A 25,217-nucleotide genomic window follows, 5' to 3' on the forward strand; every position below is an offset into this window, starting at 1 on the left:
TGCTCTTGTTGAGGGCACAGCGGAGCCGGGTCTTCCATGTGGGAGGGTCCGGCTTATCCACGCCCTCCCGGTATTTCCCCTTGAACAGCGCCCATGCCTGGCACACAAACCAGTCACAGCAGCTGAGATAGTTCAGCCAGGCACCTTCTGCCTGCTCCACTCTCTCCTTCGTGGGCGCCCTGGTCAGTGGTGTGACCTGAGCCCCCCTACACGGCACTGGCCCTAGCAGAATTAAGGCCACGTTGCCCATGAACAGACAGGTTTTACACACACACACACACAGACACACACACGCGGGCACTAATGTAGCTCATCGTTTATTCATACACCCAATCTAACTGATAAGAGGGGAAAGTTGACTTCCATAAGTCAGACAAACATGTACCAAATCATCCCAGGTCACAGCGTTATCATATAACCCACCAACCTACTGTCTTTGGCCCTTATCGTTACGTTTACATTATTTTATATGACTTTATATTAATTAGTAGTCCCCTGTTACTGCTGTGATAGTATTTCAACTAATCATAAAGAAAGAAAGCAGTGATAATGATGACGATAAAGAAGCTGAAACTTTACTACAAGTGCGACCCCAGCACAGCCTGAGCTGCCCTGGTCACTCACCTTAAAGAGAGCGGCATCTTCGTCGCGATTGTAGTCCTGCTTTCCCGCGTGTTTCCATGGTATCCTGAAAATGGTTTTCTCGTCATTCTCCCACACCAGGCCGGGGTATTCCCCGCTATCAATCTGCTCGATGAGCCATTGTCTAAGTTTGCCATTGCCACAATTGACTGACATGCTGCAGTCCCCATCTAAATTCATCCCTGTCAAAGACGCATGCGACAGTGGTGACCGGGCAGGCAGGTGCGCAGCTTGGCTCATGCAAATGCGATGCAAGACGACAAGCGGGCTAATTTAGCCTAATGGAAAAAAACAAACAGCCGCAACTGCATGCAGTTACGATGAGATGTTAAGTTGTGTGGGTATGCTTGAAACGAAAACAAAAACAGTAAAGGCATATTTGGAGGCATGCATTCAAATGTCACAATAAATAGATAGATAGATAGATAGATAGATAGATAGATAGATAGATAGATAGATAGATAGATAGATAGATAAATAAATAAATAAATAAATAAATAAATAAATAAACAGAAATAAAATCAAATCAAATCATGCCAAAACGTTGATCAGGGATAACCACCCTTCAAAGCAATCTAATTTAACAGTGTAGGAAGTCAGTCAGTACTGGATGTGCAGTGCTAAATGAGGACTCTCACTATGAATTATTTAGACTATGGTAATAAACACACTGTTGGTCTAGTTACCTAGAAGAATTTGATACTCTAAAATTGCAAAATGAATAAAAACTTCGGTACATCTTTGTCACTGTCTGTGTTAATTATCACCAGCAGGATTTAGTTGTATCTTGCGCTGTGCTATGCTAGTTAAGGTACGGTAAAGCAGACGTGTGCGCTTACCTTTGTGAAGACACTGCACAGGCTCTCTGCAGGCAGCGCTGATGCTCGAACCGACCCACGGAGTCGGAAGCCCGTAGCTCAGCCACGACCCTTTATATCCCACCGACGTCAGCAAGGGCGGGCATTTCTGCAGAGGGCTCCGTGAAAGTCGTGAAAGACTTCTGTGAAACGTGTCGGACCAAAAACCCGCAAGTAAACATCCAACACGGGAAATCCCAGCGAGCCTCACTCCGAGGCGGCACAGGCGACGGAACAATCACGCACGGATAAAGAGCGAAAATGTCCCTGCTCAGCACAGTAATCCTTTCCGATATCCGCTCGCTTTGTTTACCTTATTCTCGTGAAGTAGGGCGATAAAGTCACTGATGCTGAAGGTAAAATTAAGCCAATACTGAATCCTGTTTTGAATTCTGTGGGTGTGTGGTGTGTGTGTGTATTATATATATATATATATATATATATATATATATATATATATATATATATATATATATATATAAATTTTATTATTATTATTTATTTAATTATTTATTTTTGTGTGTGTGTGTGTGTGTGTGTGTGTGTGTGTGTGTGTGTGTGTTTATTTATTTATTTTCCCCCAATTTGGCACTATTCTACAAGCATGTGCAGGACAGCATAGCCATTGAAAATGGCTCAGAGAGGAAGGATACCGCCATCTGGCGGAGTTAAGGAGAAATACGTCACTGTCCACATTGGTTTATGTAGGTTATAGTGTAAGTATAGTACATGAGGCTTGCCTAAGGCTGTAACGAATGTAAACTGTTAAATTTCAGATCAATTATACAGAATGCAGAATGTGAACCGATCTACACACAGCTGTGTACATTTAGTCCACTGACCTGGGATCTTGTCTGACACTGAAATGGTGATGAAAACCTTATCTATGACTTCTGACGAAACCAGTAAAGCATGGGAAAACAGCTGCATCCCACTGCAAATAGACCCCAGTCTCACTTAATCCTCCAAGTTAAAATAAAGGTTTATCTGACAATATAAGAAATTTTTTCAAATCATGTCTTTAATAAAAATCCCGAATACAATGTCCATATTACCCAGAGACCAGCATACATCACATTTATCACACTGACATAAAAATTTTTATTCCTGTGTACAATGAAATACAAATGTGTGTTCAACATTGCTCCAGTGCAAACATTGGCGTCGTCTATTTACAAAAAGGCAATAAGTTAGAGAACAGTGCCAGCCTATCACACAAAAGATACGGTCACAAAACTGTGGAGATGCCAGTGGATACAGCAGCCCTGTCAGAGGCGACAGAGTCGGTCACGGTCGGAGCGGAGCCACGTGGAGGCAGAGCATTTAGGGAAGGGTTGCCTGGCCGCTCGGCCTCTTGCTCTCCTCACGTGTCCAGGGGCCTGCGCTCAGACCTCACTCCTCCGGGTGGCGCTGTGGTGGGCGCAGAGGCCTGAGCCAGCAGGTTACGTATGTGCTCTTCATCGTCGAAAGGCCAGTCTTTGTACTTCTTCCTCAGCCACTCTCGGAACTGGAAAAGGAGTGAAGAGAAATCTGAAGGTCATAAGGTGAACTACAGACCAGCGTCCTTCTAAAGAAGCAATGCATTGTGGGAACCTGTACGTCTTGCTCTGCAAAAGCAAAAAAAAAAAAAAAAACAACACAAGTGAATAAGTAAAAAAAGTGGTGGAAAGCGAGTTTGCTCTCGCCTCAAGCCAGCTCTGCATGGCTGGTAATGTGCACCTGCCTCACCTCCTGGGCCTGTGTGCTCTCAAACTCCTGCAGCTGCTTCTGGAAACCCGGGTTGGGCCCGGCACAGGGTCGCACCACCCGCACGGCCTGCAGTGCCTCCTCCCAGCCCACGCCCGTCACCGTCATGATGTAGGCCACCACCAACGTGACGCTGCGGGACACACCCGCCAGACTGCACCCGGAGAGGGAGCAGGAGGGAAGGATCGGGAATATTTACTGGTAAAATAATGCTCAGCAGCAGAACTTTGATCCATTTTACTTTTTTAAAACCATCATGAACCTGCTGGAAATTTTACTGGTTTTTTTTATATAGTTGTTTAGTTGGTTGTTTGATTGTAATGATTTGTGTACCATGCAATAAATATACAAAAACAAACAAAAAATAAGACACAAATATATCAAGATGCTGAAGCTTGTTTTGAGATGTGTGCTGCTGGTCTGGGGTAGGGGCTGGCATATGGAGATTTCCTCTAACCTTCTGCCCCTTTATCATTCCGTTCAACATTGCTGGGATTCCATGTCACCTGAAATTCAATCATTATTTCTGATGAAGATCAAAACCTCAATTAAGAGCAATTAGTACTGACTGGGGTTCAAACCCCATTTCAGCAAGTTCTCCATGCTATAACAATAGCATCAGGCCAGTATGAAAGAGCTATGGATATTAGGCTGATGAGTGGTGTGTATACAGATCTCTGGATATTGGGCTGATGTGTGGTGTGTATACAGATCTCTGGATATTGGGCTGATGTGTGGTGTGTATACAGATCTCTGGATATTGGGCTGATGTGTGGTGTGTATACAGATCTCTGGATATTGGGCTGATGTGTGGTGTGTATACAGATCTCTGGATATTGGGCTGATGTGTGGTGTGTATACAGATCTCTGGATATTGGGCTAATGTGTGGTGTGTATACAGATCTCTGGATATTGGGCTAATGTGTGGTGTGTATACAGATCTCTGGATATTGGGCTGATGTGTGGTGTGTATACAGATCTCTGGATATTGGGCTAATGTGTGGTGTGTATACAGATCTCTGGATATTGGGCTAATGTGTGGTGTGTATACAGATCTCTGGATATTAGGCTGATGTGTGGTGTGTATACAGATCTCTGGATATTGGGCTGATGTGTGGTGTGTATACAGATCTCTGGATATTGGGCTGATGTGTGGTGTGTATACAGATCTCTGGATATTGGGCTGATGTGTGGTGTGTATACAGATCTCTGGATATTAGGCTGATGAGTGGTGTGTATACAGATCTCTGGATATTGGGCTGATGTGTGGTGTGTATACAGATCTCTGGATATTGGGCTAATGTGTGGTGTGTATACAGATCTCTGGATATTGGGCTAATGTGTGGTGTGTATACAGATCTCTGGATATTAGGCTGATGTGTGGTGTGTATACAGATCTCTGGATATTGGGCTAATGTGTGGTGTGTATACAGATCTCTGGATATTGGGCTGATGTGTGGTGTGTATACAGATCTCTGGATATTAGGCTGATGTGTGGTGTGTATACAGATCTCTGGATATTGGGCTGATGTGTGGTGTGTATACAGATCTCTGGATATTGGGCTGATGTGTGGTGTGTATACAGATCTCTGGATATTGGGCTGATGTGTGGTGTGTATACAGCTCTCTGGATATTGGGCTGATGTGTGGTCTGTATACAGCTCTCTGGATATTGGGCTGATGTGTGGTGTGTATACAGATCTCTGGATATTGGGCTGATGTGTGGTGTGTATACAGATCTCTGGATATTGGGCTGATGTGTGGTGTGTATACAGATCTCTGGATATTGGGCTGATGTGTGGTGTGTATACAGATCTCTGGATATTGGGCTGATGTGTGGTGTGTATACAGATCTCTGGATATTGGGCTAATGTGTGGTGTGTATACAGATCTCTGGATATTGGGCTGATGTGTGGTGTGTATACAGATCTCTGGATATTGGGCTGATGTGTGGTGTGTATACAGATCTCTGGATATTGGGCTGATGTGTGGTGTGTATACAGATCTCTGGATATTGGGCTGATGTGTGGTGTGTATACAGATCTCTGGATATTGGGCTGATGTCTGGTGTGTATACAGATCTCTGGATATTGGGCTGATGTCTGGTGTGTATACAGATCTCTGGATATTGGGCTGATGTGTGGTGTGTATACAGATCTCTGGATATTGGGCTGATGTGTGGTGTGTATACAGATCTCTGGATATTGGGCTGATGTCTGGTGTGTATACAGATCTCTGGATATTGGGCTGATGTCTGGTGTGTATACAGATCTCTGAATATTGGGCTGATGTGTGTTGTGTATACAGATCTCTGGATATTGGGCTGATGTCTGGTGTGTATACGGCTCATGGCTGAGAGGACCAGTGACATAAACTGGCCTGTGCTATTGTCATACCATCTTCAGATTCAAATAAGCAAAGCCCATTAAGGAATTTTGTGCCTCACCCAAAAGATTCATGAATGGAAACCCTGTCCTCTAAGGTGCCATTACATTGAATGATTTGCTGATATGGTGTCCATGTCAAATTTAGTTTTGTCTTCAGGTCTTGGTGGAAGGGATACATTTCTGAGTAGCACCTTAACACCACGAGGGTCTGCGCGGTAGTGAACAGTTCAGGCCGGGGCTGTGTATTCAAATCAAACAGGGCCTGCTGCTCACTGGAGCTGGCTTTTAGGAAGTGTAAAAATAGGCTTCCCCTTTGTCACCTAGTTATCAACTGTGCAGAACGACACTCTGCAGGTCTGCTCATGGCAGAAACACTCAGCAAGTCCTTCAGTCACATTTAGCCCTAATGTGATAACATCATACATCTCAATGTGTGTGTGTGACCAAATAAGAAACATGGCTGAAATAGAAGATAAAAGCACTAAAGACCTCAGACTTACCAGTGTACTAGACATCCCTCTCCCCTGAGCCGAGACTCATGCATGAATGTGATGCTCTCTTTAAAATGCTGTACCCTAGAAAGAAGACTTTATTTTTTACACTGATGAGTGCACGGCATGAATGTAAAAATTAAATAGTCTGGTAATTGGCCAAGCTTGGATGAAATGTTTGGGGACTGAAGTAGGTCCTCATAACAGTTAGGTCCCAATAACAACTGTGTAAGAGGTTTCTCCCCACCTCAGTAAGGAAGGGGCTAGAATATTCAATGTGTACAAATTCATAGCTGAACTTTACTCAGATGAACACAGATAAACAGCTTCAACAAAAGCTGACCTGCATTTTGTCTTTTTCTTCTTTTTACAGTGCCACCACCACCACCACCACCACCATCATCATCATCGCTGTCTTCATTCTAATTTATTATGCCAGAGGTGTCACAAGTGGTGGGTTGGGTGTGGTGGGTGTGGTGGTAGTGTGTCTGTCATCCATATGTCCTCCTGACAGGACCAGGATGAGAGAGTGCGGTGGGTCCACTCTTGCTAGAGACAGTGAGTTTCGGACTCTGTGTGGCGAGGTTTCACAGGGCTGGGAGGGGACGAGGACAGGTTCATGGGGGGGGCAGAGGATGGGGGCCAGCAAGAATTTGGATCTTGAGGGGGTGAGGGTTTGGCCTGTAGGGGGGGGGGGGGTGTTATAAATAGAGGTGCGGTGAAGAACAGGCTGTGCAGAAGCACACGGCTCAGAGCTTCCTTCCTGAACAGAGAAGGCCAGAAGAGGAAGTGGTGGGGGTGGGTGTGTGTGTGTGTGTGTGTGTGTGTAGGTGTGTGTGTGGCATCCTCTGTAGTTTGCTGTTAGTTGGCTGGTGAATACCACACATATATGCCTACATCTGAGAGAGAAAGACAACACGAGAGCAAAGGGCAGCTCTGAGGAAGACAGCGCGAGAGCAGAGGGCAGCGCTGAGGAAGACAGCGCGAGAGCAGAGGGCAGCGCTGAGGAAGACAGCGTGAGAGCAAAGGGCAGCGCTGAGGAAGACAGCGCGAGAGCAAAGGGCAGCGCTGAGGAAGACAGCGCGAGAGCAGAGGGCATCACTGAGAAGCAGAACGCAACTTCTCTCTTCAGCACAACAGACATCTGCTGGCCTCTTAGGGTTTTGATTATTCTTATGAACAACATTTTTCACCCAGGTTGCCAGAGTAACTGGAGCTGAAGAGAAGAAAAGCATTTTGGCTCTTCTGGCTGGTGTGAAAACCTGGCAGTCAGACGCGGCACAGCCGTTACTCACAGGTTTTGCGTAGGCAGGTCAGCAGCTGGGATGCAGAGATAGGTCATCTCCTAAACAGAAGCAGAGGTCACTCAGTGTCAGCAGCGCAGCACAACCCAGCAACGAAACAACAACAAAACCACATCAGCCCAGAGTGGCCGTCTTGGCTACTGTCCCTCAGAAGAGCTGCCTGCTGGCCGCACAGGTTGGCTCTGATGTGTCTTCTGCTCGGGGACGGGGCGCTTCACGCACACACTGAAGCAGCGCACACCTAATGCTAATGAGCGTTCCCTCTGGCCGCCCACGCAAAGAACCCCCCACACACATTCTGCTCCCGCCACGCCGCTTCACACTCGAGATGCAATTCAAATCAGTTTGATTCTCTGTGAGAAATGCTGCATGATGCAGAGGGTGCAAGCACGTCAAAGAGAAAAGTGTTATTTTATTATGTCATTCTATGGTTAGCCATGCTGTACATGTTGGGTACGAAAGTCCAGGTAGCTGCACAACAGATGGATTAAAACTGCATACTTTATTCACACGCAGTATTCACTGAGCTTGAGCGTGCACGTGCACAATCACGTGGCAGTTCCACAAGGACTGGGTGAAGATCAAAAGTATTGGTGCCTTATGCAACGGCAGGACTACTGCTGCATGCTCTCAGCATGGGAGCATGACTGCTTCCCCCTTTCACATAACGCCCCCTTTCACAGAGATACCTACACCACATGACCTAGGGCTTTTTCCCAGGGGAACACAATCTCGTGTTATTTGGTTCCGCTCTGATAACTGAGAGGTTGCAAACTGTGGGGCGGTACAGTAGGCTAGTAAAGTGATGTGGTGTGTATGCGTATGTCTGATAAGATGAGGTCTCAGGAGATTGTGCACTCAAGTTAAGGGGATTACCAAATTTTCATAATATAGAGAGTTATCTTCTACTTACCTTCCATTATATATAATGCTGTGCAAAACATAATGGCCACTAACAAATTCCATTTAAACCATAATCCCAAAAATGTCTCAGTCAGTACATTAGGGAAGTTGAAGTATCTGACTTTAACTGCAACTATGAGGTAAGGTAGGCAACATCTTCCTGACTTATAAGTTCGTTTGAATAAACTAACATTTCTCTCTCCAAATGCCCCAGGTTGCCTTATGGATGCCACCCAGGAGTCCGAGTGGAGCTCTCAGCTGATGTAAGCCCAGCTTTTTGGAGCTCTCAGCCAATGTAAGCCCAGAAAGGTTGACTGCAGGAAGGTTTTGCCCTGGGCAGCAGGCGGGGGGCGCTGGTTAAAGATGCGCATGGACGTGTCACTGACATGTGTAGGTCGTTCTGAACATATGGTAAAGACACGTCATGTTCAGTGCAGGAAGTCTAGCACCCCTTACTGGTACAAAATGGTAGGAGATTTTTAAACAAAAAAAAAAAAAGGGGGGCCTTCATTCAATCTTGTTAATTAATTTATTTACTTCTTTATTCACTGAGATTAAAATCTCTCCTTTAAGGGATAATCCTCACCAAGATAGCAGCAACACAACACTCAATTCCCATACATATTCCGAAAGATATTTAAACGTTTGTAGTCAAATCTCCAGCTTTTGCATGGTTAGATCTCCTTCAACTCACCTGATTCAAGCCCTCCGCTCATTGTCAAACTGTCCCCCAGATGGACAAGGCGTATTATAGCAGGGGGACGTCTGAACTGGGCAGAGCATTGTCTCCATACGTCTGGACCTAGACTTCACTTAGATGAACCACGTTCGGTCTACAGCTTGTGGGCCAGCCGGTGCTCTCTGTCAGTGACTGCACTGGCATCCTAAGCTTACTAACTCGAGACAAAGCTCGACTGCGATACCTGAGATGCCTGCCTGTGTGTGTCATGGGAGAAGCAGCTGAGTGAAAGACATCACACACGGCAGGCGAACCAGTCTGGCAGGTGTGGCAGCAGTGGGCAGATCAACAAAGCCGCTTGCTACATGCCATCAGCCCGCTCAAGATGATCACAGAACACACAGAGATGGAGCTGGATGTCATTACTAATCAGTGCCGTCATGTAAGGTGTTCTGCATTTGTACCTTTCCAACTCTGATACAATTATTTGAGAGAATTTTCAGTATCTAGAAGGTAACCTTAGTTATTTTATTATATTGTCCATTCTGTCACCATAGTAATAACAAGTATGCGAGAGAGGTGATCCAAAGTCTGTACTCATCAACCCTAAGTAACAGAAAGCCTTCACAACAGGGATGTTACAGTTACAGGTCTGATTACATCCAGTTCAGCCCCAGCAGTGACGTTCAGAGATAGAGATCTCGGTGAACAGGTCCCAAAGCCACTACTGACCAGGCAGGGGCAATCACAGGGGCAGGTAAAACTACCCTGGGCTACACTGAAGTCTGAGACATGGAGCTGTCACTCAAAACGGACGAATCCACCCACTTCCCGGTCAAGTCAGCCGACGGCACACTAACGTAAATTCAGGTCTACTGAAAACACTGGTCATACCACACATTAGAAGAGTGAGCAGTAGACAAAGGAGAGGTGCGCTTCCACTACCTGTAAGATGGGTGCAGCGGTATCATGGATGGACAGAATGTGTGTGATGTTGTTCCTCGCCAGCTGTTCCCTGTCTCTGGCGTCTAAAACAGAGGAGAAAAAACAGAGAAATAGTCCCCCACTAAATGACTCTAATGGCTTTTGGGGGAATTTTGTCACTCTATGGTATGCTTATGCATTATTTTTCCTACCTTTGAAATTTCCCAAGTATAGGTCAGGCAGGACCTATAGAGAACAATAACCAGAGTCATAACTAGTCACGTCAATCTATGCGCTTACTGTCCACCATCGCTAATCGTTCTCTGGAACTAAAAGCCCTAATGGCACGGCCTTATCTAAACTTATGAATTTCTGCTTTAAGACTCTTCGCTGTTCGGGAATAGGGGACAGATCTGGCAACGGGTGTATTTTTAGAGGCGTGAACGACCATTGCGCTCGTCGCCCGTCATCCGCAAACGAAGACGCGATGTTATGTGGAAACGTTTCTCCATGTCTCTCTTTTTCGAAAAAGTAAGATTACAATTTACGGAGGTCATTCACGTCGGCAAACGAGAGCGTTTGTTGTATTTTGCCTGTAAAGGGAGTTAACTCGACCGATCAAACAGCCTGAGGATTCGTGTGCACGGAAACTTCTCGTTAAGTGTGAACGTTGATGAAATGACTTAGGACGTGGTACCGCATTCGCCCATCCCTCTTACCTCTCCGCGCTTGTCTATAGAGCGCAAGCTGTGATCTGACCCCCGCCCACACAAGGGCATCGGCCACACTGTGCGTGTTTCACCAAATAAAGCTCCGTATACACACGAATCGGTGGCTATTCCTTTTCATTAAAATGCCGTGTTAACGCACAAAAATGGCCTGACTAATTTGGCAAAGCCGGCTCCCTTCCCGTAGCTACACTGAGGCGCTTACTTATTTTAATTCGGAGATAGGCTTTTTCCAAATTATTAAACATCAACGTCAGAAGTTATTACCGTGGTAGCACACGTTGCGTTTACCTTGTTAATGCCGTTCCCCATGTCAAAGCGTTGGCACAAGCATGCAGGTTTCCGGAGGGGGTCCCGAGGTTTGAAACTAGAAGCAGAGTTTGATTACTCCGTCTAGATTTGCCTTCAGCAGCCTGCAGCGTATGGAGAAGCGCTCAGCGGCATGCACGTAGGTGGGATATGTAGTTCTCTTAAACGAGCCGCCTTTAAAGGAAGCTGATCTCAGCACACCTTTGCGACTTTTCTCGGAATGATTTAAACGCAGAGCTGGGAGCACGGTCCGGCGCTACATCGGGGTGAACGTTTTGCAGCTTCCTAGTAAGAGTAGTGGGATGTTCTTAAAGTGGAAGTACTTGAATCGCCCACAGAGGGAAGGCAATACAAAGGAACGTATGACATGAAATCATATATTTAATGAACGATATATATAAAGGACGAAATATTTATACTACACTACATTTTTAACTACCTTTACTGTTTACTACAGTACGCTGTAAAAAAAATAAACAAATAAATGTATATATATATATATATATATATATATATATATATATATATATATATATATATATATATATATATATATATATACTACCAATAGCTGGACAGGCTCTAATCATGGCACCTCAAGATCAAAACTATGCAACAATCCCAGTCTAGAGCCTAATCCTAGGAACAGCAAAATTACTGCACCACACCCTCAAACTCTCAAGCCTCTGGTAGAAGGTCTGAGTCTGAGAATAAAGGATATAGCATTATAGGAGACAGAAGCCTACATTGTGCTCTGTATGGCTATGTGAAAGGTGACTGAGACTTCAGTCAGATGGAAATAAAATGGATCCCTGAAGTGAAATGTCTCAACGAGCCTTCAACAGTGGTAATGTTTTATTGCTAAAAGAGCTGTCACTGAGCACAGTGGTTGCCAATTGCTTTGTTCGTAACTTGGTGAAAACTCTACAAAACAGGGCAATGTTTAAAAAGGTTTGTGGTCATTTTGTCTCTAAGGAAACCCTTTTCTAGTAGTTATGTTAGAAATCAGGGAAACCTAATTTTCTTTCCAGTGTAACCTGTACCTCAGTGTCCAACACAATGAAAGAGATTTACAGGGAAAGAATTGGAATATTAGATTGAGAGCGCTTCAACTTTGCAACATGCATTGTCATAAAGCAGCTTTACACATGGTTGGGTCCAAATCCCTAATGAATGAGCCGCAGGCTTCGTTGTCGTGACTATAAACCCGAGAATTGTTTCTTTTTTGCCACAAAGCTAATCTTACTCACCTAGCAGATAAACACACTAACATTCAGATAGATAAAAATATTAGTTACTTGATTGACCAGGTAGTTAAACACATATTTAAGTTGTTATCTCTAAACCTATATAGCTGCGTAAAATGCTGGGGGTATTTATTATTATGACTTATTTTGTCAGAAGTTCCCATTTCATACATTTTGACATAATGGTTCACAAACATTTCCTCACTATGCTGTAACTTTATGTAGGCTGGTTTTATGTAGATTAATGTAAGATACCCCTTACGATAACCAGTTTTAATCGACAGAGGCTTAACAGGCTTTTTTTTAACCTTGAATAAACCTTTAAACATTTTAAGTGGTCAGAGAATGATTTAGTAGCGTAGACAGATTGCTTTTAACAATATATCAGACGAGAGTTCGCTGTAATTTTAAGGCGAAGATCATCTGCTCTAGCGTTGATTACTTCAGTCTAGTTAGTTTTTTTACTTTCACTTGCGATAATTAAAAACACATTCACTCTACATCCCGGAATCAAAGCGCTTCGGAATTGAAAGTAGCGTGGCTACTATGTTAAATCCGTAAGTAGAGTGTTGCTTTTCTGACGTATCTGGCAAACTCCGCACTTTTCAAGAAGGATTGTAATCTTCTTTACCTTCTTTTAATCTCTGTTCTCTGATATTCAGAAAAGGTATTACTATGAGTGTGCTTCGTTTACTTCTAGCCTGCAGTACTGTTGGTATACAGTTGTGAGCCTTTGCAACTTTATGCAAGTTAAAGGAACTAGGTAGTTTAGGAGAGTTTCGTCGTGTTACTAAAGTGAGGATCGTTTTCTCGTTTCGCGTCTGAGCAATGTTCCGACGTCCGCAGCGATTTGACCTCAGTAGCTTTAACGCTCACCTGAAGTGTTCAGTAAGCTTTAAAAAGTTTAACATGTGTTAATATCCGGTTCTCGTCTCGTTGAGCAGTAAAACCATGGCTTCGCAATCGAGCTTGGACATTGATTTAATGAAGTCATCGGAGCTAATTAAGAAAGAGCGCCTCGACTATGGAGGATTTGGAGAGGTATACCTGTGTTACCATAAAACGTTGGGCCAAGTGGTGCTGAAGACCGTGTACACAGGACCACTGCGCAAAGAGTGAGTATGGGGCTTCTCCGGACTAAACCACAACGTTACTATAACAGATTTCATTCTGTTTATGTACAAATATCGTTTTTTGTTAGTTTTTTTTTTTTTTTAATAGACGCCATGAGCACACTGGACACACCGCAAAGCACAATCATGCAAACTCAAACATTTACACACAAAACTGTGATTTATTTGTTAACAACTACGTTGTCATTCGAAAAACCTCATCAAATATGAATTACTGCGCTTGGTAAAGTTGTTGGTTTTTATTGCGCGGAGTTGCCGAGTGATCCTGAGATGCAGAGGTCGACTGGTGCTCGGTCCTATTTATGTACGCCACGGACACCAAGACGGTCAGCGCCGTTAGGTGCTGCCGGTTGTGTTCTCGGCCTTTACTCTCTCCAGGTAACTCTCCCCGGGGTTACTCTCTCCGGGGTTATTGTAAATTACAACTTGTAATTGTACATTTTGTATATACACATATATACAAATATACATTGTACATTGTGTATATATAAATATTATATTATACATTTATTGTATCCCTGTATCTCCTCAGCTCGGACAGAGCAGTCACAAAACCATTTAACTGCGAGTTATACCATGTATGACTATGTACGTGACAAATAAAACGTTGAAACTCGCCCAGAGGGCACTATCCCCGCGGTTACTCTCTCCGGTTAATCTCTCCGGTTACTCTCCGTGTTCGCGGTGGTTCAGCTCGTGCACTCCTTTTAAAGTTCCTCAAATGCATGGTTTCACCGGAAAGACGCGGTTCTTTAACACCCAGCTAAATCATTTCATAAAAAATACTAATGTCAAGATAGTGTATGCGTGTGTAACAAATCATTATCCTTACATGATGATGATGACGCATGTACGGACGCATTTAGATTTAATAAAGCTTTTAAAACAAAACGGAATCAAAGTCCCCGCAAATCAACTTAATCAAGGATCGTAGCTATCATTTATATGAGCATATTCACCATAACAACAGGAGAAATTCATTTATATGCAAATTTCCTCATATCAACAGGAGAAATTCTCCCAGATGCCTACAGAATAGTAGACTTGGCGGAAGGCCGCCAATTCAGTGGCCAAACATCTCTACTTCTAGGAGAAACCTGGCATTTCTCTCCAGTCTATGTGCTTATGTCGAATATTGCATAACATCCAAAGTTTTGCGTCCTGAAGTATCTTATATCTCCACAGCAAAGGACACAATGCCACAGTGTATGGGGATTGGCTGATCTTAATTTGGTATTGACTGGGGTTAATGTTAAGTTACACATTCACTGTTCTCCATTACGCTTCCACAGACGCAGCCTCACAGACAGTATACATAATGGCGTTAAATACGAGATATGTGAACGCCGACTGTGGTCCTAGTATATAGAAAAGTAAAGTCAAGAAATCCATATTAGACACATTAGATAAACATACTCTTAGGTGCAGGCAAACACATCTAGAAGGATGTAGATCAAAGGTAGCTAGCAGGGGAGCTTCTAGCTAGCTAGCTAGCTACATAACAAGGTTGAAATCCCCAGGCCTCAATAACGAGAAACTACTGAAAACAGATGGCGCATGCATAGGGGATAGAGTAGATTCTGCTAGTATGGCGAGACTTTTATTTTTGAAGGAGCTTATTAAATCTAAATGCCTGTGTATATGCCCCATCACCCCGTTAGGATAAAAGTACAATAATGTTTATCACACCTACATAAAATATCTCGCTATATTATGTTTTGTTAATTGAATTAGCTGTTAAATGGAATCAACACTATGGATCAATGACACATTTGTTGCCAACAAGCGTACACCATCGTTTCTGTTTACGAAGTTTGAAAGGGACTATCGCCACGCAGTTGAACTGTGCTAGGATGGTTTATGTGTGGAGGGAAGAAAAGTTTTACAAACGTGATCTGTCCCCACAGTGCCAGTATCAGACTGAGAAATCACAGATCTTCTTTCTGTAAGAACAGGTATGATTAATAAACTCATCGATGATGCAGTCAGGAAGGTCAGGATAGTCATGACCTTTCAGTAAAACAGTGCCTCCCGGATAACATGCCAAAGTCTTATGTTAATAATGTTAATTCTTATGTTAATAAGACTTTCAGTAGGGTGGAGTTACCGTTCCACTGTGGTACAGTGCAGTGTATATGCCTTCTCTCTAGCCCTGCAAAGTGCATTAAGTAATAAACATAAAAGGATTAGTAGTAACATGCATAAGTACTGGATGCACATAGTAAAACATAAGTGTAGTAGACATTTAGAACTACTAAACTAAGAAGTCAGTAGGGAAAAACAGTGGATCCTACACAGAGACTTTTTGCCTGTCGGCCAAGAGCAGCAGTGGCGTGTGTCCAGCAGGAGGGACATGCCCACCCCTGCTCAAGACCGCACCACACACCTGCTCCGCTCACAGTCACCTGATTACTAACCCAACGCACCTGTTCCTTATTTTCCTCTTTATTCAAGCCCACGGGTACCGGAAGTCAGCGGACTGTAGAGCGGCTGAAACGCGGACTTCTTCTTACGTCCACTTTTCCCTTTGCTGTTTCTTTCTTTCTCTTTTTTGTCACGAACAATAAAGACTACGTAGCTGAAACCTCGCCTCTCGTGTGCCATCAGGCAGAGGTCATCGCTGCTGAAGGAGGGAAGCATGATGATCCGACTGAACCACCAGCGCGTGGTGAAGCTGCTGGGAGTCATTCTGGAGGACGGGGACTACTCACTGGTCATGGAGCTCATCCCTAAAGGCAACCTGCTGGCCATGCTGCAGAGCGTAAGAGCACCGCTTCCCCTGCACTGTAGCCCAGGGTTTACCAGCCTGCCTCCTAGTGTGCAGGAGGTCCACAGTTTTGAATGGTGTGGTGCTTTTCTGCCTCTAATACACCTCAGCTCAACCTGTGATGACTCAGCAATGAGCTGATTTGTTGGAATGAGCATGTCAGTTCTAGGACCAACACTCAACCAGTGTTGGAATGGGTGTGTTGGACCTGGGCTAACACTAAACCAGTGTTGTACTGTATGCATTAGACTAGAAACAAAACTAAGCAAGTTTGACAAAATTCCAGCTGTGAACCCACCTGAACCAAACAATCCAGAGCCCTGAATACCTGGTACAAGCGGAGATAAAGCAATAATTTAAACAGTCTGATTAAGACCACATTAAAACCTGTGGTGCAGAGTAGTCCCTGATATGGTACACTAGGGTGGAAACCGACCACCACTGTCCACTCTCCACTTTGTGGATCAGAAGGACTGTAGGTCAATGTGAGGTGCTACAGCACGCATCAGTTTGGATGCTCTCTCTAGATGTTAGAGTCAGTCCTGTGGAACTGTAAGAAAAATGTCCAGTGATCAAACCTTTTAAGGGACTGTTAAGGTTTTTATTTTCCCCTCTGGACCAGTGATCTTCAAATCTGGGGCCATTTGTGTATTTCAGTGCTGTTTTGTTTTACCAATGCCAGGTTAAAGTTCCAATGTCCATCAAAGGAAGGGTCATTTTGGAGATCCTGGAGGGGATGGTTTATATAACGGACAGACAAGTCATTCACAAGGACCTGAAACCAGAAAATATCTTAGTAGATGAACATTTCCATATAAAGGTACAGTGAAATGCAGTGTCTGAAATGCAGTGTCTTTGGTGTCACTTTGAATGCATGTTTTCTGATCTTAACTTTCAGAGGTGAATCACTGGCTATTTCTCACCTCTGTTAGAACAGTGTACTATTTGTGATTTTCAAGCATTAGAGTAAATAAAAGTCCTTGTGGACTTAAGTTTTCTGATTCCAAATTATAGTTAAATTTGAAGATCCCCATATCAGATTTATTGGAGAAAAAAATCATTATTTACATTATTTACATATTCACTGTATACATATTCCTCTTTTTTGTGGGAAATGTAGAACTATTCAGGGTGGCCTTTTCAGCAATGATGGAGATATCTGCTTCAAGACCCAAATGGGTAAAAGTGTAGTATGAGTCAGCTGCTTTATAGAAGAACTGAGAGAGGAAGTGGGTACCACAGTTTGCTTAACCTACTTGGAGGGAAAACGGGGACTGAAGTGTTCATTACTTCACACATGCAGAACAGAACAGCTTTAGCAGCTACTTATAATGTTATCTGAGGGTTGTGGCACTTGTGTGTGCTCAAAGTATAAAACTAAAGGATTTATACTTCATAAACATATCAATGTCATCGTCAATATCTTCAGGGAAGAGAATGTGTGTGTGTGTGTGTGTGTGTGTGTGTGTGTGTGTGTGTGTGAGTGTGTGTGTGTGTGTGTGTGTGTGTGTGTGAGTGTGTGTGTGTATGTGTGTGTGTGTGTGTGTGTGTGTGTGTGTGTGTGAGTGTGTGTGTGTGTGTGTGTGTGTGTGTGTGTGTGTGTGTGAGTGTGTGTGTGTATGTGTGTGTGCGCGTGTGGTGTATGTGTGTGTGAGTGTGTGTGTGTGTGTGTGTGTGTGTGTGTGTGTGTGTGTGTGTGTGTGTGTGTGTGTGAGTGTGTGTGTGTGTGTGTGTGTGTGTGTGTGTGTGTGTGTGAGTGTGTGTGTGTATGTGTGTGTGCGCGTGTGGTGTATGTGTGTGTGAGTGTGTGTGTGTGTGTGTGTGTGTGTGTGTGTGTGTGTGTGTGTGTGTGCGCGTGTGTATGTGTGTGTGTGTGTGAGTGTGTGTGTGTATGTGTGTGTGTGTGTGTGTGTGTGTGTGTGTGTGAGTGTGTGTGTGTGTGTGTGTGTATGTGTGTGTGTGTGTGTGAGTGTGTGTGAGTGTGTGTGTGTGTGTGTGTGCGTGCGTGTGTGTGTGTGTGTGTGTGTGTGTGTGTGTGTGTGTGTGTGTGTGTGTGTGTCAGATTGCAGATCTGGGCCTTGCCACCTGTGAGATGTGGAGCCGGTTGACGAAGGAGGAGTCTCGCAGACAGAGCCACCTGGGTCGCAGGACGTCCGTGCGGGCGGCAGGGACTCTGTGCTACATGGCCCCAGAGCACCTGGACAGCATCAACACGCGCTCCTCTGAAAAGTCGGACGTCTTCAGCTTCGCCATCGTCGTCTGGGTGATCCTGACAGAGCATGAGCCTTACGAGAGTGAGGCACTGTCACACACCCTCACACTGGGAGGTTGCACACTCCCTACCAATACGTAGACATCCTCACCAAACCTTGTACAGAAATCTTATACAGATCCTTTTATTTCCATTTAATTAAATTAATAATTATTATAATTTTTTTTTTTGGGGGGGGGGGGTGGCACAAATCTATTTTATGATTTTAAATAATCAAAGGGGACAATAAAAACATTTAAACACAACAGATACGCAGAATGTACAAGTTAATGTACACACTCAATAACGCTTGATCGATCATTCAGTCTTTCTAAACTGTTGTGCAGAACACCACATCTGAAGCAGATCTGATCTGTGTGAACTTCAGATAGTTTTGTTTTCTATGATTTAAGGACTAAGATAACTTGGCTACAAAAGAGCGTGCGAGTGGTTTGCAAGTTTTTTGCGTTTATTTTAGTTGGTCAACCTACCTGTAATTTGACTCAATAACATTTGAGATTTTTCTGGCTGAGAACTAAGGACTACAAAATCAAAAAATCTGATTTAATTAATAATTAACTCTAGAATATACAAAATAAATTATGGAAGCTTTCATAACTGTAATGGAATATCTAAAATAACCTTGAAAATAGTTTTTATTTACTCTAGTCAAATAATTAATGAACAGTTATTTAAAATATCAAGAGATTATAAAAATGTAATATGACCATTTATAACTATAGAACATGCACAAGTTAAGGTACAAGCAAACAGCATCCTGCCCCTGTTGGATTTGCCTTCATTCTGTGGTAGAGATACTGACAGTATGCAGTATCAGAATATCTGGTGGTGAGACTGGTAATCAATGTGGCTTGGGTTTTGATGTCCAGTCTTTTGGACCGTTACATTGTTGGTTTACTCGCTTTCACCCTGCGTTCACACCACATTGCCTTCTACGCTTTCAGATGCCAGAAGTGAAGATCAGATCTGCCAGTGTGTCCGTAAAGGAGACCGCCCTGATATGACTCTTGTCCCGCACGATGCTCCTGTAGAGGTCGTCACGCTTATGACCGAATCCTGGGACAAAGACCCAGAAAAACGACCCACGTTTAAAGGTGCTTAAGTGGTGCCACTTAATGGGCGAGTGGGTGAGGCACAAGACGGGACGCATGGGAAAGCAATAACTTGATCATAACATTTTTGTTCGCATTACAGTGAATTTAACCCACACGCGAAATTTGAAGATCAACAGAGAAAGATGTTTATTGCTCCTTTATGTAGATGAAGTCAGTAAGGAATTTGTGTTCTGCAGATCTAATATTTTATCATCACAATAAAATCATGCAGTACCAGAGGCCCAATGTGAGACATTGGTTAGGACATCACTGTGTAATAATAATAATATACAAGCAGAAATTAAACGACCTTAAAAACTGAAGCACATAGAGAATGTGCAGCTGGACACTGTGTGAATGTGAATCTGTGACTAAAACCTTGTTTGTTTTTATGCTGTTTGATTGAGCATGAGCAACTCTCTGTCTTACTACAGACAGTTATAACTCATTCAGACCTGTCTACAAAGAGAAGCTTGAAGGGGATGTTGAGCGGGATTTGCATAATCTTATGGTATGTGTTTTGTTGGTTACAATGACAGCATATATGTAGGTCTGTGAAAAGTGTTCATGTTTCAGATTAGTAGTGCAGCAATGATTCCTGGGCGCAGATCCCTGAGCACTGATCCCCGGGTTTATTTAAAGTTGCGCTTCTGTCTCCTGACTCTGCCTTCTCAGTTATTATTCAACATTTAAGGAATCAGGTTAGATAATGCATGTGATCAAAATTATGCATTGGTGTCATTAAATAATACATTTGCTGCATATTTGAATTCTCTTAGATGCAGTGGTATTGTTTACATTATATTAGTCAGGAAATATTTAATTCAATGCAGTGTTGCTGTTTTAGATCAGCATCTTGTTGCGTGCCACAGAATCAGAGTCTGGCACTCCGAAACAAACAAGTTTAAGCGTAATTAAGCCTGAAGGTTGATTACTCTTTCACTAATTTTTATGGCATTTAGCTGCATAATGCCATGGACACCCAGCCAGCAACACTGGTTCATAGTCATTCGTTTGTAGTTTTATTTGAGCAAAAGAAAAGTTCAGTGAATCAGGGTTTGTATGTTTCTTGCAGGATTTGTATGAAGGGCCTTCTGAGATGGTGGAGAAGATGAAATCCCTCACCACAGAGAAGTCTGGTGCTGGCACAGGTGCTCCTAATTAGCATTCATGCTATAAGATCACTTTACAATCCTGCACTGTTGTCACTGTTGACTAATCCTGGCAAATTATTCCAAGTTTAAAAGCCACAGAAAGGGGCCTTCAAAGCTGTGTTGGCAAAGTCAGAGAAGGTTAACTAGCCACAGCTACTTATGTCTTCATTAAGGCTGAACAGATATGAGTGATCCAGTAATGTGAATGGGTGTATGTCTCTGTGGAACAGTGCTGGAGCCTCCATCCCATCCTCCCTGCTCTGGTGACTCCCCAACACCCCTGCGCAGTTCCGACCTGGGGCCTGTAGAGACCAGCATTGAGGACCTCAGTTTCCAATCCTCAGAGGTACTTCAGGTGGACGCCACCCCCGCCAGTCCTGCCAGCTCGGCCAGCGTGGAGCAGAAACTGGCGCAGGAGCTCAACTACCACAAGTGCGGCAGCTACAGCCGGGTGGAGCAGCCGGACCTCAGCGCGTACAGCCACTCCATCCTGGCCAGTAACAGGGGTCTGGGGCAGCCTTTCCCACCATCTTCCGTCCAGTCCTGGACCAAATCGAGCCCTCAGCAGGAGGAGCTCCAGCTCCGCTCCCCTGGTGTGGCTCCATTTGAGGGTCTGCACAGACCGGAACTCAACAGTCAGATGTCAGGACTGTACCCACAGTTGGAACAGCACCAGCCGCAGAGTTCGCAGTATGAGTGGCTCCAGTCCTGGCCCGGGGGGACACCATGCCCCTTGGCAGCATCGGCGTATGCAGAATCCAGCCCTGGGTTACATGTCGGCACACCTCTCATTTGCCCCCAGTCTGAAGCAGGTACTACTGGAAAGCCATAGACACAGGGCTAGAAGTTCAGGGCCAAAATGTAAAAGTCTTTCTGTGATTTTGGCATCACCCAGTTGGTTTCACTAAATAATTTAGCTACCTTCTGGGCTTGAGCTGATTACTAACTCTAGGCAGCTACAACAAAATCCTGGAATGGACATTTGCTTTCTAAAACTGAGTTATCTGCCTACCCAACTGCCTCTGCTCTTGGAAACATTTTTTGCCTTACACTTGTTGAAATTTGAATATCAACTGGTTCACTTTCTACCTTTTCAGGTCTATTCTCATGTTAACCTTCATATACTGATTTCCCCTGCAACTCAAATGTTTCCTTAACACATCGCATAGCATCACAAAATGTACTAATGTGTTCGTGTTAACATTTATACTTTTTAGCAGTATGCAAGTTTTACAGCAAAGAGAAGCATCCTGTAACACACCGTTTGCCCAGTGTTTGACGTCGTCTTTCTGCAGGGCGCTCACTCTACATCTCTAAAGCCAGCAAGATTCAAATCGGGAACAACAACACTATGAACTTCCAGAGCAGTGAGAGCTGCTCAATCAGCACCCATTCCAGCATTCCAGCCAACAGCGCAAAGTACAAGGACCTGCTGCTGAAGTATGGTGAGGACTCCCAGTGTGTCCCACAGCTCCGCTTACTGCTTCAAGTTCCTTCTGTCCTTGGACAGATTATTTCTATTTCCATATTTATTACTTCAGTTCAGAGTTTTATCATAGGTGTTTGATTCTCCAGGAAACCAGTTCCTGTCATACATTTAATCAGTGGCTGCGATGTGATAAGCACCTAACCACACACTCCTTTCTTCTACTCCAGCAAGGCCATTTAACACTTATATTTCCTGTTGTTTGTCTGAAATCATTTGATGGTGTTTTCAGACAAACAAAAACCAAAACATAGTGGCTCTTCTGTAGTTTGTCTTAGCCACATATAAAGATGTAACATTATATGCTAGTCTTTGATTTGATATAATTTTGTAGCCCACGATCCTGATTTATTCACTGGCACCATCTGCAAGACTGAATCTCCACGTGCCTAAATGTAAGAAACGCGTTAATCCAAAGTGCTCATGATGGCTGCAGACCCCCACAGGGAAATTGACGTCATGCTAACTGGTCGACCCCAGTGTTCAGCACTCATTATTAGCATTCTGGATTGATCTCTTCCTTTAAAATTCAATAAAACATGTACCGAATAATACTAACACCTTCCCTCACCACACCTTCACCCTTCCTCACCATGATCCCTGGGATTTCTGTGTTGGCCTTTTCCAGAGGACCATTCTGTTTCTGACGAGCACCTGGAAATCGTCCGGGAGAACATAGGCGGGAAGTGGAAGGCGTTCGCCCGAAAGCTCGGCCTGACCGAGGTGGAGATAGAAACGGTCGAGCACGACTACGCCCAGGACGGCCTGGCTGAGAAGGTGTACCAGACGCTGGAGCGCTGGAAGATGAAGGAGGGCCTGCACGGCTGCACAGTGGGATCCTTGTGCCATGCACTGGAGAACTATGTCAAACACAACGTGCTCCTCAGCTTACTGCTCAAGTGTCAAGATGGCACAGTTTTTTAAAACACATTTTAAAACTGCCTTATGTTGAAGGTATTCTGGATGTTGGGGAAGAGGTGGGGTTTTTTTTGGGGGGGGGGGGTTCAGGTTTTAAAGGGTAGTTGTGTTTGGAGATTTAACTTTACTTTTGTATTTTCTTTTGGATCTATTCCCAAACAATTTCTGGGCTCATTCCAGCTCACATGTGACTAGAGAGTGACTCTGCTATTTTTCATCTTCATAGTTAGGTTCCTTATCATGAATCTCTCAACAACTGCCTTCTTCTTCATATGTGGCAACCCTGCAATGATATATTTGTTTCAGCAAAGAACTGAATGTAATGGAATAGTTCCCTTCGATGGCTATGGGTCTGTCAGTTTCCTCTCTGATTCTGTCAGCTTACGTCTGAGGTGTGGCTGGAACCTCTTTAATTTCCATCTGTCAGAGAATATTCCTATCCAAATTCTTAATTTTCATCAAATAAACTCTATGAGGGTAAAGCACTAATTAGAACAGTGCAAAGTGTTCAAATTAATTTTTCAAAGGCAAAACTTTGTTCATATTTGCAGAAAAAAAAGCATTAAAAAATCGTTTTAAATTTTGTAAAAAAAAATTTTTATTTGAAACCCATCATGCATATATTATTTTATATAGCATATAAGTATTATACAGCTAATACTGACCCCATAAGGTGAGTCCAGAGACCTTTACAACGGAAAGTATTTACTTCTGTTTCCTAGGTCCTAGATGGTTTGTTCTTTAAATGCTGATAAACAGATTTATGACCTTGAAACTGTATAACATTACAAAATTCTATTCTTATAAATTCTAGTTAAATAATCACCGGCAAGTTCACCAGCAAACTCTTGCAAGTTGGCAGTGTTTTAGCGGTACTACAAAAATGTGCTCCAAGTTTTGAGTGCCTGAGAGTTTGCTCTCCGATAAAACTCAATAATTATGAACTTTGAACAATAATAATATTCGCCATCCACTTTATTAGGTACACTTTACAAGTACCAGGTTCGACCCCCTTTGCCTTCAGAACTACCTTAATTCTTCTTCATGGCATAGAATCAACAAGTTGCTGGAAACATTCTTCTGAGATTTTGGTCCATATGGACCTGATTGCATCGTGCAAATGCTGCATATTTGCTGTATGATGTGAATCTCCCATTCTACTACATCACAGATTGGGTGACTGGGGAAGCCAGTTGAGTGCTGTGAGCTCATTGCCATGGTAAGAAACCATTATGAGATGATATGCGTTGTGTGACATGACGCATTATCCTGCTGGTAGTAGCCATCAGAAGATGGGTGCACTGGTCATAAAGGGATGGACATGGTCAGCAACAATCCTCCGGTACTCTGTGGTGTTTAAACCATGTTCAGTTGCTATTAAGGGGCCCAGAATGTGCCAAGAAAATCTCCCCCACAGCATCACACCACCAGCAGCACCCTGAACTGTTGATACAAGCCAGGATGGATCCATGCTTTCATGTTTTTTGTGCCAAATTCTGACCCTACCATCCAAATGTCACAGAAGAAATTGAGCCTCATCAGACAAGGCAAGCTTCTTCAAGGTTCGATGTGATATGCCTTTAGAGATGCTCTTCTACATACCTCGCTTGTAATGAGTGGTTATTTGAGTTACTGTTGCCTTTCTATCAACTCGAACCAGTCTGGCCATTCTCATCTGACCTCTGGCATCAACAAGGCATTTTAGCCCAGAGGACTGCCACTCACGTGAGATTTTCACTGTAAACCCTACAGACGGTTGTGTGCGAAAATCCCAGTAGATCAGCAGTTTCTGAAATACTCAGACCAACCCATCTATCTATCCATTCTTCTCCGTTCTGGTGCTCGGTTTGAACTTCAGCAGGTCATCCTGACCATGTCTACATGCCTAAATGCACGGAGTAGCTGTCATGTGATTGGATGATTAGATATTTGCATTAACATGGAGTTGAACAGGTGTACCTAATAAAGTGCCCAGTGACTGTACAAAAAAGAGACTAGAATATGGTCATGTAAGAATTAGATGTGTTTTTAATGGCTGTGTTTTTTTATTTCCTTTTTATTTCCATCAGACTGATGGATCTTTACATAATCCCAAATCTCCATTGAGGATCCAGAACATCATTATGTGGTTAGATGCCCATTTTTAATCTGAAATGTATTAAAAATGCAAAAATCA

General features: G+C 43.6%; 3 protein-coding genes across 8 annotated transcripts in view; 1 reads left to right on the forward strand and 2 right to left on the reverse strand.

Annotated features, from left to right (window-relative positions):
• irf4a (interferon regulatory factor 4a) overlaps window positions 1-1,695 on the reverse strand; it is an 11,398-nt gene extending 9,703 nt beyond the window's left edge. Inside the window, exons 1-3 of one of the 2 annotated variants that reach the window (XM_035519891.2) lie at window positions 1,482-1,695; window positions 625-824; window positions 1-97 (exon numbers count right to left, since the gene is read on the reverse strand). The exon at window positions 1-97 is cut by the window's left edge and continues 90 nt beyond it. In XM_035519891.2, the coding sequence (XP_035375784.1) occupies window positions 1-97; window positions 625-822 (295 nt within the window). In that variant the 5' untranslated portion in view covers window positions 823-824; window positions 1,482-1,695. Of the gene's footprint in view, window positions 98-624; window positions 948-1,481 lie in introns of both variants that reach the window. The other variant, XM_081694682.1, reaches the window with a different exon arrangement.
• Window positions 1,696-2,586: 891 nt separating this feature from the next.
• Window positions 2,587-11,241, reverse strand: dusp22b (dual specificity phosphatase 22b). 2 transcript variants are annotated; one of them, XM_027019035.3, is made up of 7 exons: window positions 10,953-11,239; window positions 10,146-10,179; window positions 9,955-10,037; window positions 7,419-7,468; window positions 6,133-6,207; window positions 3,228-3,399; window positions 2,587-3,006 (listed from the first exon to the last, which is right to left on the reverse strand). In XM_027019035.3, the coding sequence occupies exons 1-7, from the start codon at window positions 10,971-10,973 to the stop codon at window positions 2,863-2,865; spliced, it is 579 nt and encodes a 192-aa protein (XP_026874836.1). In that variant the 5' UTR covers window positions 10,974-11,239; the 3' UTR covers window positions 2,587-2,862. The 2 variants fall into 2 exon arrangements, with proteins under 2 accessions (XP_026874836.1, XP_026874837.1); XM_027019036.3 differs by lacking the exon at window positions 6,133-6,207 and having other exon boundaries at window positions 10,953-11,241.
• A 1,463-nt stretch (window positions 11,242-12,704) lies between these two features.
• Window positions 12,705-25,217, forward strand: ripk1l (receptor (TNFRSF)-interacting serine-threonine kinase 1, like). Of its 4 annotated transcripts, none has more exons than XM_027019049.3 (11): window positions 12,705-12,774; window positions 13,162-13,332; window positions 15,958-16,111; window positions 16,800-16,937; window positions 18,180-18,411; window positions 19,334-19,483; window positions 19,918-19,994; window positions 20,559-20,634; window positions 20,868-21,449; window positions 21,933-22,082; window positions 22,752-25,217. In XM_027019049.3, the coding sequence occupies exons 1-11, from the start codon at window positions 12,764-12,766 to the stop codon at window positions 23,045-23,047; spliced, it is 2,037 nt and encodes a 678-aa protein (XP_026874850.2). In that variant the 5' UTR covers window positions 12,705-12,763; the 3' UTR covers window positions 23,048-25,217. The 4 variants fall into 4 exon arrangements, with proteins under 4 accessions (XP_026874850.2, XP_081551113.1, XP_026874851.2 ...); XM_027019050.3 differs by lacking the exon at window positions 12,705-12,774 and adding an exon at window positions 12,776-12,884; XM_081694987.1 differs by lacking the exon at window positions 19,334-19,483.

The sequence above is a fragment of the Electrophorus electricus genome, chromosome 13, assembly GCF_041902795.1.
Source record: "Electrophorus electricus isolate QZ-2024a chromosome 13, ASM4190279v1, whole genome shotgun sequence".
Taxonomy (NCBI): domain Eukaryota; kingdom Metazoa; phylum Chordata; class Actinopteri; order Gymnotiformes; family Gymnotidae; genus Electrophorus; species Electrophorus electricus.

Bases quoted from the DNA above. Each gene is read 5' to 3' on its own strand.
- dusp22b (XM_027019035.3), bottom strand. From the start codon at position 10,973: ATGGGGAACGGCATTAACAAG. The intron at 10,038-10,145 runs GTAGGAAAAATA...CCTCTGTTTTAG, and splicing joins ATACTTGGGAAATTTCAAAG to ACGCCAGAGACAGGGAACAG. The intron at 3,007-3,227 runs GTGAGGCAGGTG...CTCCTTTTCCAG, and splicing joins AGAGCACACAGGCCCAGGAG to TTCCGAGAGTGGCTGAGGAA.
- ripk1l (XM_027019049.3), top strand. The intron at 13,333-15,957 runs GTGAGTATGGGG...GTGTGCCATCAG, and splicing joins ACAGGACCACTGCGCAAAGA to GCAGAGGTCATCGCTGCTGA. The intron at 16,112-16,799 runs GTAAGAGCACCG...TACCAATGCCAG, and splicing joins TGCTGGCCATGCTGCAGAGC to GTTAAAGTTCCAATGTCCAT.